Below are 13,833 nucleotides of genomic sequence, written 5' to 3' on the forward strand. Positions count from 1 at the left end.
CAATCCCGATATTCCATCCATCCCGGCTCGACAAAGATGTATCATGATGTCAAGGAGCAGTATTGGTGGGATAATATGAAGAAGTCTATTGCAGAATTTGTAGCCCAGTGTCCCAATTGTCAACAAGTAAAGATAGAACATCAGAAACCCGGTGGATTGCTTCAAAATATAGAGATTCCGACCTGGAAGTGGGAGGTGATTAATATGGACTTCATTATTGGATTACCTCGCTCTTATCATAAGTTTGACTCCATCTGGGTGATAATTGATCGACTTACAAAATGTGCCCATTTTCTGCCAGTTAAGACAACTTACACGGCTGAAGATTATGCGAAGTTGTATATCAAGGAGATTGTTAGGCTTCATGGTGTGCCGGTATCTATTATATCAGACCGAGGAGCTCAATTTACAGCTAACTTTTGTAGGTCTTTTCAGAAGGGTTTAGGCACACAAGTGAATATCAGCACTGCATTTCATCCGTAGACTGACGGACAGGCTGAACGTACCATTCAGACACTGGAAGATATGCTACGAGCATGTGTTCTAGATTTTAAGGGGAATTGGGATGATCATCTTCCACTCATAGAATTCGCCTATAACAATAGCTACCATTCCAGTATTAAAATGGCCCCATACGAGGCACTATACGGGAGGAGATGTAGATCACCAGTTGGATGGTTCGAAGTCGGTGAAACAGAATTATATGGGCCAGATTTGATTCACCAAGCTATTGAGAAGGTGAAAGTGATACATGAGCGATTGAGGACGGCACAAAGCAGGCAAAAATCTTATTCTGATGTCCGACGTCGTGATCTAGAGTTTGAGGTTGGTGATTGGGTTTTCCTGAGGATCTCACCAATGAAGGGTATTATGCGTTTTGGGAAGAAAGGTAAGCTGAGTCCAAGGTATATCGGGCCGTATAAAATTCTTCGACGAATTGGACAGGTTGCTTATGAGTTAGAATTGCCATCCGAATTGGAATTTGTCCACCCGGTATTCCATGTATCTATGTTGAGAAAATGTATTGGAGACCCTTCTCGAGTCGTCCCTATCAAATATGTACAAGTTACAGAGGACCTATCATATGAAGAAGTGCCAGTGGCGATATTAGATCGGCAAGTCCGCAAGTTGAGAACAAAAGATGTAGCTTCCGTCAAAGTATTATGGAGGAACAAAAATATGGAAGAAATGACATGGGAAGCAGAAGAGGAGATGGAGTCTAAATACCCTTACCTATTCTAGAATGAAGATAACAAGGATGCTGGTGGAAGACAGGATACATTGGAAGGTGAAACGGCTCTATGAGGTAAGCAATAATTTGAGAATACTCCTCCTTAATACAAAATGGTGATATGTAGATAATGTAAATATGCATAATGCTTTGTGTAGCCTTGTGAAGCCATATGTTGGGCTTAATTGCTTGCAAGTTTTGCTAGTGACCATTTTATAGGGGAAAATTGATCGGAAATTTCCATTGGAATCCACGATGATTTAAACTCCCCATGAACCCTTACATTCGAGGACGAATGTTCCTAAGGGGGGGAGGGTGTTACAACCCATATCCACATGTGTTAGTTCATGCCATATATTAGTTAACATAAATCCAAGAAGGAATTATCTTTGAGATGATAAGAAGTCAATCCTATTGGTCTTAAGTGATACAAGAGTGTATAAGGGTGATTAACAAGTATTAGAAGTTAAATGAATCAAGGATGTTGTAACTAGTATTTTCAGGTAAATCTAGCAGTGCTTAATACACTCAAGATTTAATGTATTAATGTATTTTAATCATATAATATCCGTATCATAAGTCTTGAAGTCAAACGAGTTATGAAACAAAAGTCGACAAAAGTTGTCTCAACTTAGGTTCATAAATTTACTTAAACATTAGGTCAAATGTTTCTAATCTTTTTTCCTAATTTACAAGGAATTAGGGGGTGATCTACCAACCAAATTAAATATCTATGAGTCTAGTTTCCAACTCATTAAACCGTTCATCGATACGATATCGGAGTAGAGAGATATTTGCATTTTCGCGAGACTGCGCCAAGCACCTCTCTATGGGGCCCACTAAGGCGGTTTAAGATATTTGGACCTATATAGGATGCCTCCAACCCGTTTTAAGTCATTTCTTCTCACTATTTTCAGACCTTAGAACCCTAGGAACATCCTCTCAAGGTTCTCTCAAGATTCAAGACCCAAAAAAGGGGCAAACAACACAAATCAAGTGTCGGGAATTCCGTGGCGCTAGTAAGTCTCTTGTTCTTCTTGTTGTTGCTCATTTTTGTGTCGTTCCAGCTCGTGTGGGAGGTTGTTTTAAAGGGTTTATGTTCTGTAAATACTCCCTCATGTTCTTAATATCAATCCTAGGTGATTTCAAGCCTTCTAAAGTGATTCTAGTGCCGAAAAACACTAATTGATCGCTAGTTTCGTTTTTTGTTGTTGTGGCAGCATTGGAGGGATATTTCATGGAAATTTAAGGTCAAATTGGAGTTGTTATTTCTGTATAAAGGTAAGGAACCTCTTACTCTATATGTATTTAAGATTATCCAAGTTGCGGCTAAGCCATTGAAGCTAGAACTTGTGAAATATATATCGAAAGGCTTGGTAGTAATGTTATTGTTTTGTGGACTGTTTTGCGTTGCTGTTGGGCTGCGTATTTTACTACTGTTTTGTGGAGTTTTGGAGGAGGAAGGGTGTGGAGAAACACCATATATATGTAGGTTTATGGGCTGATAGTTATTCGTAACATTTCCAGGTTGTTTGACACGACTACGGTGGTCGTCGTATGTATGGAGTGATTAGGCTATGTGTGGACTATTTTGGGAGGCTCAATATGTTTATTATTGATGTTGTTTGGGCTGTTTGGTGACTGTTTTGAATGGTGTGAGGTCATATATATAGGGGAGGTGCTGTCCGTTTCATCGTAAAATAGGTTGTGGTCGATACATAATAGTTATGACGCTTAAATGATAACGATAGTATCGTTTCTCTTATTGTAGACTAAGGAGTTTTGACAATTGCATAGCTTGAGATTGGGACAGTATATACAAGGTATGTGAGGCTATCCCTTTCCTTCTTTTGCACGACTCCGATTGTACATAATGTAATGAACGAGCTTCCAAGATACTCTACTCTTAGAAGCTAGCAGTACTTACATTGTTTTCCCTCTTATGGAATGATTGATGTTAATGTTGCTTCTCTTATTCTTATGTTATCAATGTTGTTGGTACTTCCTGATTCTTATAAGGTTCATAGTGAAGAGTTAGTCCTAATAACGTGTACAGAGGATACCGACCTTACGTCACTCCGAAAGGTTTAGAATGTGATTCCATGAGTCGAGCATGCATTATATATATGTATCTATTTTACTCTACCGAGCCACGCTATAGTTGGCCGGGTACGGCACCTATTGTGCAACCACTGATCAGTTGGGTTTTACCGAGCTCCACGTGGCCGGGTACGATTCTACCGAGCCTATTATGGCCGGGTACGATATGATGATGATGATGCCCACAGAGGCGAATGATGCCCACAGAGGCGAATGTTTTAAAGGTTTATGTATTTATACATATGTATCATGCATTTCATGTCAGTAGCCCTCAGAGGTACTAAGATGTTACAGGTTGTATATTCTCTATCCTTGCTTACATTACTGATCGTATTTATGGTTCCCTGCCTTACATACTCAGTACTTTATTCGTACTGACGTCCTTTTATTTGTGGACGCTGCATGTCGTGCTGCAGGTCCTGATAGACAGGCAGGTGCAGCTCCCCCACCACAGTAGGCTGTCCAGTTCAGCGGTGATTGGCGAGATCCCTTCTCCGGACTTGCCTTGGTCTTGGTATGCATTTTTGTTATAGACATTATGGGTATGTCGGGGCCCTGTTCCGGTTATGTTGCAGCACTTATGATCCTTTAGAGGCTCATAGACAGGTGTTGACTCATGTATAGTTTGGTATGCCTTGTCGGCTAGTTTTTTTTGTATAGTCTTTCATAGTAGCATGGTAGCTAATACCTTATATGTAGTTTCTTGATTGTCTGGTCATCCTCTGCTATGTATGTTCATGCCGTCATATTTTATTGCTGGTTGTCCATGATCTAGGTCTACCATTTATATTGATCTTGTCAGCCCTAAAAGATAATAATAAAGGTTAGATGAAATGTACGTTGGTGCTCGACAAGTGTGGTCGGGTGCTAGTCATGGACCTCCAGTTTGGGTCGTGACAATATTCAACAAGCAGAGATTGATTATACAGAGATATTTTCTCCTGTTATCAAGATGACAACAGTTATAGCCTTGATTATTGTTGCTGTGAAGAAAGGCTAGGATATATTCCAACTTGATGTGAACAATGCATTCCTTCATGGTGACATGTATGAAGAAGTATATATGGAGGTACCACCAGGTCTTTTGATTGATCAGTCTAGCCCACATAAGATGGTTTGCAACCTAAATAAGCCCTCGTATGCACTGAAATAAGCCAGCAGGCAGTGGTACGCCAAGCTAACTGAAGCCCTGTCATCAATGAGTTACAAACATTTTGAAAATGACTATTCAATGTTCTCCAAAAAGTCCTCATCCTTCACTATTTTTGTAGCAGTGTATGTTGATGATGTTATCATCATTGGTACTGATTCAGTAGAGATAACCAACTTGAAGTCTTTTCTTGATAAACAATTCAGAATTAAAGACTTAAGGAGACTTTACGACTTCTTAGTCTTAGAAGTTCTTTACAAACCAGATGGGGTTATCATCTCTCAAAGGAAGTTTTCTTTAGACCTGTTAAAGGAGTATGACTGCTTTGCCTACAACAACTTATCTTCTCCCCTTGATCCTAACTTGAAATTAAAGGCCAATGAAGGCACTCTTCTGCCAGATCCCACATACTACAGAAAACTAGTGGACAAGCTGAACTTCTTAACAAACACTGGACTTGATATAAGATACAGTGTGCAGCTCCTCAGTTAATTCATGCAAGCACCTAGAGATACACACTTGACTGTAGCTTTTCATCTTCTCAGATATCTCATGACGGATCCCACACTAGGGATATTCTTTTTCAATAGTACTGATTGTTCCATTTCTGCATACTGTGACCCTGATTGGGCATTATGCCCTGATTCCAGGAGATCTGTTACTGGCTATATTGATCTAGTGAGAGATAGTCCTATCAGTTGGAAGTCCAAGAAATAAGAGACCATTTCCTTGTCTTTAGCTGAAGCTGAATACATGTCTTTTAGAAAAGTTGTTATGGAACTAGTGTGGCTAAATAGGTTGTTTGAGGAACTTACTATCCCACAGTCCACTCCTATTATTGTCTTGTGTGATAGCCAATTTGCCATCCACATTGCTCACAACCCTATGTTCCATGAGCGGACTAAACATATTGAAGTAGATTTCCATTTTGTCAGGACCAAACTCCAGGAAAGTCTGATTTCTCTCCATCATGTAGCAACTATTGATCAGTTGGCTGATATCCTTACCAAAGCTATCACAGGAGTTAAACACACTGCTATCTAGCAAGTTGGCTGTGAGATCCTTCCATCTAACTTGGGAAGGGGGAAGGGGTATTGAGAGACTTAATTATTATATCATTTTAGCAGAGTATCATTTTACAATCCATTATTCTCTCTCTCTCTCTCTCTCTCTCTCTCTCTTAGAATTCTCAATAACCTCCATTGGAGGTCCTGTATCATCTTGCTTTCTTCATTACTGAGATAATCTCAATAGTATTCATTCGTGCAACGAATACAATATGTATTAACATTATGAAATAAGAGGGTATATATAATGAATACAACTTGTATCGCCTGTATTTGTTCGCGCAACGAATACAACTAAGGTAAAATACAAAAATACAGAAAAATAAAATGTTCTTGTTGAGAGTCAAACTCAAGACATTCACTAATTAAACAAGCATTCTAACCAAATGAGCTATGAGAGCTTGTTGTTCTCTTGTTTCAGTTCAAAACAATTAATTTCTTATTTTACGTATTTTATATAATATTCAAATGTAGTTATGAATAATAAATTTGCTGAAAGTATAGTTACGAATAATAAATACTGTGTAAATTTTTGATGTGTTGCGTAATTTTCCCAATTAACATTGAATCTCCTTCCACCCTTTACGCTCTTTCCGTCCATCTTTTAATGGATAGTTTTTTTAATTTTACTAATATTTTACACTTCAATACCACGGGGGGGGGGGGGGGGTTGATTTGTATGGTATCCAATTTTTCGCGTGCACAGATTACAGAAGGACCTGGTTCTTCTATGTGTTCCTTATACTACTGTTGCAGAATAATAAATGCAAAAAGTAAAGAACACAAGAATTTTTATATGGAAAACACCCGGCTCAAAAGGTAAAAAAACCACGACCTACTACCCAGTAGGATTTTCTCCAAACACTTCACTACAATTCTGACCCAACAACAAAGTTTACAAACTCTTGCAAACCTAAGGATTAACTCTAACCTTTATAGCAACCAGCCACAGGCTGTTGCAACTGCTTCAAGTTAAATCTAACTTGAATAATACAACTCAAGTTTACAACCTCTTGCAAACCTAAGGATTAACTCTAACCCTTATAGCAACAAGCCACAAGTTGTTGCGACTACTTTAAGTTAACTCTAACTTGAAAGATACAACTCAAGTACCTAGTACAATTTGATTCCAAGAAAGCTGAAAGGTACAACTCAAAATGCCTACTACACTTTGGACTAGAAATAACGAAAGACACATAAAACTCTTTATGGAGGTGGTTCTTCAACCTGGTTTGTGTAGCTTCAGGATCGCATTCTTAAAACTCACAGAAATTGCTCACAAAATGCCTTGCTATTTTGCACTCAATTTGTGCTTAAATTTAGTATGTGTGCATCACCTGTAAAAGAGAACACAACTGATATATATAAAGTTAGTAAATAAAGATTAACTAGAGTTCTAAGGCTTTACTCTTCCTTGGTGGAAGAGTTCTAGTTATCTTCAACTTCTAACTCTTCCCTTGTTTTAGATAGTGTTCTCTTTGAGTAAGGAGTCCTTCTCCTTATCAATTATGGAACCTTTTCAGTCAGGAGATATCAAATATAACAAGTTAAGCTTACCCTCACGTGCATCCCTTATGCTTGATTCTGCCCGTGCCTGTGTATACTGTGGATGGACCTGGTTCATGCTTGAGTTCCTTTATCAATCTTCAAAACCAACTTCACTTTGGCCAACATTTACTCGAATAATAGTAACAACAACAACAACAAATATAGGAACAACTGAGGGGCTGTAATTACAACAATAACGGAGTAATGGTCAATGAGTGAGTAGTAAAGCTCATGGTTGTCACCTAAATCTTTAAGGGGTGCTCGCTTCATGTCTGTCCAAGTGTATCTGTTAAATAAATATAGAAAATAACATATCAAATACCTTGAGTTCTTAAGCTTGACACTATTTTTTTTATTTAGACCGATAGATCTTAAATACTCTTGCCTTGTGTTTTGATGATCTAACAAAACTTACTGATAAGAACCAGATAGGGAACCTGACCTACTTGGATTGCTACAAACTTAAACGGATTCCAACTAAGGATGAACTGCTACAAATTCAGGAGCTAGGAACCAATCAAGGACCTGGTGCTTCTGTGGTTCTTATGTAGCAGTACAAAGTCATGTGGACACAACTGGAACTGAAGTGACTGACGACACTGCTTCTGCCACACTGCAATACACTGTCAGCCCACTCACTCTCTAATCAAACAAAGCACTCACATCACCTCAAGTGATGTGATCAAGATGTACCCGATGAAGCTTTATACAAAGACATATCTAGAAGGTTTCTGTTTATTATTCAAACTTTTTGCAAAAACAGAAAACTTATCATCCTCTCAAGCTTGAAGAACAAGGTTGAATGCCACTACGGACCAGTTCCTAAAAGATTGATTGTTGTTGTCCTAGTTGAGTTGTAACCTTGTTATTGTACTTACTATATCTCCTAAATCGCTTACTTAGAAGCATACTGATTAGGATTCCTCTTGTAAATCCTCAAACTCGCTGAGTTTAGGTTGTGACTAGATTTAGTCATAAAGAAAAGTTTTTGTAATTGTAGAATTGCAAAGTGGCTTGGGGTGATAGCACCACAAGTTAGAAAAAGCCTTTGTAACTAGGATAGTCACAAAGTGGCTTGTGGTAAAGGTACCACAAGTTAGTTGAGTAAATCCTTTGCAATCGGAAGTATTGTAAAGTGGTTTGTAATAGATAAGATTACAAGTTAGTAAAGTTAAAAGCCTACAGGTGTAGGTCGTGGTTTTTTGATCCCCTTGTGCGGGATTTTTCCACGTAAAAATTCTCTGCCTCATTTACTTACTGCTTTACTAAGTGCTCTCAACAGAAACTTGTAGAGGACCAGGTACTTTAAGACTTGGTGGACCCATACAAACTATCAATTGGTATCAGAGCAGGTTCCTCCTATCAGGTTAACACCTAGGAAGGATCCTCATGACGGCTCCACTAAATCTTGAAGAAGGTCAATCCATATACCACCCACCCAAGTTTGATGGAACATGCTATTGGTGGTGGAAAGTTAGAATGCATGATTTCATCATGGTTGAGGATTGCGAGTTTTGGGATATTATCTGCGATGGTCCGTTTGTTCCAATCAAGACCAGCGGAGAATACACTAAAGCAGACAAGAAAGCATTGAAGAAGAATCCTCGTGCCAAGAAAATTTTGGTATATGGTTTGGAACCTAATGAGTACGACAGAATCTCTACATGCGACACTACCAAGGAAATATGGGAGGCTTTGCAAATAGCTTATGATGGAACTACACAAGTAAAACAAAATAAATCTAATACTGACGATAGTTCTACGATGGCAGTTGAAGGCAAGGAGACTGGATATGACTCAACGCTTGCTTTGATGGGGCAATCAGACAATGATGAAGACAATGGCAACGAAGAGGTAAACTTCAGGGATGTTCAGAAAAATTTGAAATCCTACTCTCCAAAAAAACTCATGTGTTTAGTTGATATTTTAATTACTGCATTTTGTAGTCTTGCGGAGGATAGGGATTCCTTGTTCTTAGAACTAGAAGAATCTGAACATACTAGGAAAGACTTAGTGGCTGTAATTACTGATCAAAAGAATGCCATTGAAACTCTTAGAAAAGAAAAGAGTGATCTCTTGGCAGAAGCTGCTGACCAAAGGGAACAAATAGTAGAGCCCTTGACTAAGTCAAAACCTGAAAACCCTGAAAGAGGAAAGGAGATAGTTAGTGAGGAATATATTAGGCTTGAAGATGAGGTGAAGGCCTTGAGATGCAGGATGAGCGCTGAAATTGAGAAAAACGAGCTCCTCCAAGCCAATCTAGAAAAAGTAATGAATGACCTTGAAAAGTCTCTAAAGTGGACCTGGTCCATAGAAGTTACCACTACCTTGTTCACTAATGATACTGAAAAAGGGCGGGGAGCAGGGTTTTCAAGGAAAAAGGATCCATACAACCCTCACAGTAAGAGCACCACTACATCTGATAACTGGCCTCGGACCCAATGTGAGAACACTGGGTACTCCAAGGAAGGTGTCCAGGCCAAAAATCAATCAGTACTAAAAGATAAAGTGGTTGCTGAAACTGTGATCACAAAAGAGGGACCAAGTTCCACTCATAGAAAATGCATATTACCTGCATGGACTAAAAGAGTTCTTATTCATCCTCTTGGTTACTACAAGGGATCCAAACTTGTTTGGGTTCCTAAAAATAACTCCTAAAATTCTTGTGCAGGGGACAGTGAAGGGAAGTGGTCAACAACGATTCATGGATAGTGGATGTTCGAAACACATGACTGGGAACACCACAAACTTTCTTTCACTAAAATCCCTGCAGGGAGGGAGTGTATCCTTTGGCAATGGCAAAAAGGGGTGCATTCTTGGAGTTGGAAAAGTTGGGAAGTCACTCACTCACTCTATTGAAAATGTGTACTATGTCAATAGACTTAAGTACAGTCTTCTAAGTGTCTCTCAAATTTGCGATAAGGGAAACAAGGTGGAGTTCTTGTCCAAAATATGTACAGTCGCTGACCTTGTGACTGGTGAAATAGTCCTGGTGGCCAAAAGATACAAGAACATCTATGTTTATGATTTCGAATCTTTACAAAGTGGTGATCTGAGTTGTCTGAAGGCAGTTAACGATGATGCTGAACTATGGCACAGAAGACTGGGCCATGCAAGCTTCTCTCTTCTTAATAAACTAATTCAGAAGGACCTGGCCTATGTCACAATTCTAAACTCAAAAAGTCTGCGATGCCTGTGCTAGAGGAAAACATGTAAAATCCTCCTTTAAGTCAAAAAAAAATGTGAGCACCTCAAAACCACTTGAGCTCTTGCATATGGATTTGTGTGGACCTATGAGGGTGCAAAGCAGATGAGGAAAGAGATACATTTTCATGATCGTGGATGACTATTCCAGATTCACATGGACTATGTTTCTCAAAACAAAAGATGAAATGGCTGAAGTATTTGTGGCCTTTGTAAAGAAAATCAGGTGAAGATGGAGTCTAGAGTTGTATGCACTAGATCAGATCATGGGACAGAATTTGACAATGTCAAATTTGATGATTTCTGCAATGAAAATGGTATCTCTCACAACTTCTCAGCTCTCAGAACTCCTCAGCAAAATGGTGTAGTAGAAAGAAAGAACAGAACTCTAGAAGAAATGGCAAGAACAATGCTGATTGACAGTGGACTTGCAAAGAAATTTTGGGCTAAAGCTGTCAACACTGCCTGCTACTTAGTGAACAGGTGCATGATCGGATCAATTCTGAACAAGACACCATATGAACTGCTGAATCGAAGAAAACCAAGCTGACCTACCTAAGAACGTTTGGATGCAAATGTTATGTTCTAAACAATGGAAAAGATCAGCTTGGTAAGTGCGATGCCAAGTGACGAAGGGATATTTCTTGGCTACTCTTCTCAAAGAAAGGCTTACAAGATATATAACAAACGGACTCAATGTGTTGAAGAAAACGTACATGTCATCTTTGATGAATCTCACCCATCATTTGAGAAGAACGCTGGGGAAGATCAAGATGGAGAACCCTTACTTGTTCCTGGCAAAGTCATTAACATGATAAATGGAAAGGCATATATGATAAGTCAAATGAAGGAGGCAAATGAAGACAACGTTGCCTCATCATCTACATAACCAAGCACTTCAATTACAACCACTGAAGCTGAAGAAAGAGTGGTTGATGCAGTTTAGGGAACTCCACTTGCATCTGAGAGAAGGATAGAGGAAAATCAGCCAAACATACCTTCTTCTTCTCAGAATGAACCCCAATAATCTAACTGGAGACATCAAAGTTCTCACCCCATAGACAACATAATCACTCCTCTAGATTCCGGAGTCCAAACCAGGTCAAGAGCTAGAAATTCACTTGCCTTCTCAGCTTTTCTCTCCCAGATAGAACCCAAAAACATCAAGGAAGCCCTAAAAGATACAGATTGGATTACAGCCATGCAAGACGAGCTGCATCAGTTTGAGAGAAACAGTGTATGACACCTGGTACCCAGACCCCCAAATAGAACCATTATAGGAACCAGGTAGGTATTCAGAAACAAGCTCGATGAGAATGGAATTACCACAAGGAACAAGGCCAGGCTAGTGGTTCAAGGTTACAATCATGAGGAAGGGATTGACTATGATGAAACTTTTGCTCCAGCGGCTCGCATGGAAGCCATCAGAATTCTGATCGCCTTTGCTTCTCATATGGAATTCACTCTGTTCCAAATGGATGTCAAAAGTGCATTCTTGAATGGACTACTTAAGGAAGAAGTCTATGTGAAGCAACAACCTAGGTTTGAAAGTCATGAGCACCCTGAGTATGTGTTCAAATTGGACAAAACCCTGTATGGGCTAAAGCAGTCTCCTCGAGCGTGGTATGAAAGATTATCAAAATTTCTCTTAGAAAATAGCTTTAAGAGAGGGAAGATTGACAACACTCTTTTCTTAAAGAAACAAGGAAGGAACCTACTCATTGTTCAGGTCTATGTTGATGATATTATCTTTGGAGCAACAACTGACTCTCTATGTGAAGAATTTGCAAAACTTATGGGGAGTGAATTTGAAATGAGCATGATGGGGGAATTAAATTTCTTCTTGGGTTTTTAAGTAAAACAGTCCCCAAAAGGTACTTCCATCTGTCAGCAAAAATACATTAGGGAACTCTTGAAGAGGTTTGACATGGAAGCATCAAAGGTGATAGAAACTCCCATTGCAACTGCCATTCGACTGGACATGGATGAAACATGATCTCCTATGAATCAAACAATGTATAGAGGCATCATTAGGTCTCTTCTCTATCTCACTGCCAGTCGACCTGATATTGTTTTCAGCGTGGGGTTATATGCGAGGTTTCAATCAAACCCCAAGGAATCTCACTTGAAGGCTACCAAAAGAATACTGAGATATCTCAAAGGCACGCAGGACCTGGTGCTATATTATCCATCAGGTGACAATTTTAATCTAATTGGGTATGCTGATGTAGACTATGCACGTTATCTTGTGGACAGAAAAAGTACTTCTGGGATGGCTCACTTCTTAGGATCATGTCTTATCTCTTGGGGTACAAGAAGCAAAATTCAGTGGCTCTTTCAATAGCTGAAGCTGAATATGTGGCTGCAGCATACTGCTGTGCTCAGCTTCAGTGGATCAAGCATCAACTGGAGGATTTTGGAGTTCTCACTGAGAGTGTGCCTCTCCTATGTGACAATACCAGTGCACTCAACATGGCAAAGAATCTAGTCCAACATAAAAGGACCAAACATATTGATGTGAGGTATCATTTTCTGAGAGATAATGTGGAGAAAGAGTTGATATGCATGCAGTTATGCAGCACTGAAGATCAAATTGCAAACATTTTTACCAAGACACTAAGTAGGGAACAGTTCGAAAGAAACAGAGTAAAGTTGGGACTGTTGAGGCCAAACTAAGATCCTGATCCCTTTTGAGTTGGCTAGAGTTATTAAGAAATAATAGGTTCAAAGTGTTTTCTGGCCTTACCTAACTCACTTCAATACCGTTGCAGGTAAACACACATAATGAGCATAGAAGCAGTAGATGCAGTACATGACTGATAAAAGAGGATTAATTCTTTTCAAAAAGAAAAGGGAAGGAGGACTTGAAGAAAATGTTTTGCAAGAACCAGGCTCTTGTACTAAAGGTTAGTAGTTCTGTACATTTTTTAATACACGTCTTAAAAGGTACAAAATATAACTACCATGTCATCAACTTTTCAAATCCGGCTGTCACGTCTCTTCAATTCAAAACGTTTCATCTCCCTCTGAAACTTCACGATTCTCCACGCCCAACCGCCATTTCAGAACCGGTGCCTATTCTTCTCACTTCATAATTGTCCTCTCCGTTTAAAAACCCCTCTCGTATGCTCTTCCTAACCATAAGCCCTATTCTAGATTCACCAAAAAGGAAGGATCATCACACCTCCTCTTCCAATGGCCGAGAAAACCTCCGACCCATCTATGGAACCTCTCCCCTTCACTGAGCCTGTGTCACCCTCTATCACCTCCACTGCTACAATCACTCCTTCCCTAGTTTCCCAACCTCCTCCCTACTTTGAAACTCTTGAAGCCATTGTTCCATCCTCAACGTCATCTAATGCCCACACCAGTAAAACCCTAATTGGAAAACAAGGTGAAAATACTGACTTCACAAAAGGCTCTGCCATCGTTACCGTCGACTCCATGGTCGTGGAAGCACCTGTTGAGGATGCAAAGACTGTGTTTGTCATATCCGCGGATGGCATACTACGTGAAGTTATTTCTCAGAGATA

At 39.5% G+C, this 13,833-nt stretch overlaps 1 protein-coding gene across 1 annotated transcript; it reads left to right on the forward strand.

Annotated features, from left to right (window-relative positions):
- The first annotated feature begins 8,485 nt into the window (after positions 1 to 8,485).
- Positions 8,486 to 10,298, forward strand: LOC138885389 (uncharacterized). The gene is made up of 2 exons (XM_070166334.1): positions 8,486 to 9,685; positions 9,768 to 10,298. The coding sequence occupies exons 1-2, from the start codon at positions 8,486 to 8,488 to the stop codon at positions 10,296 to 10,298; spliced, it is 1,731 nt and encodes a 576-aa protein (XP_070022435.1).
- Positions 10,299 to 13,833: the final 3,535 nt, after the last annotated feature.

The sequence above is a fragment of the Nicotiana sylvestris genome, chromosome 2 (genome assembly GCF_000393655.2).
Source record: "Nicotiana sylvestris chromosome 2, ASM39365v2, whole genome shotgun sequence".
Classification (NCBI taxonomy): domain Eukaryota; kingdom Viridiplantae; phylum Streptophyta; class Magnoliopsida; order Solanales; family Solanaceae; genus Nicotiana; species Nicotiana sylvestris.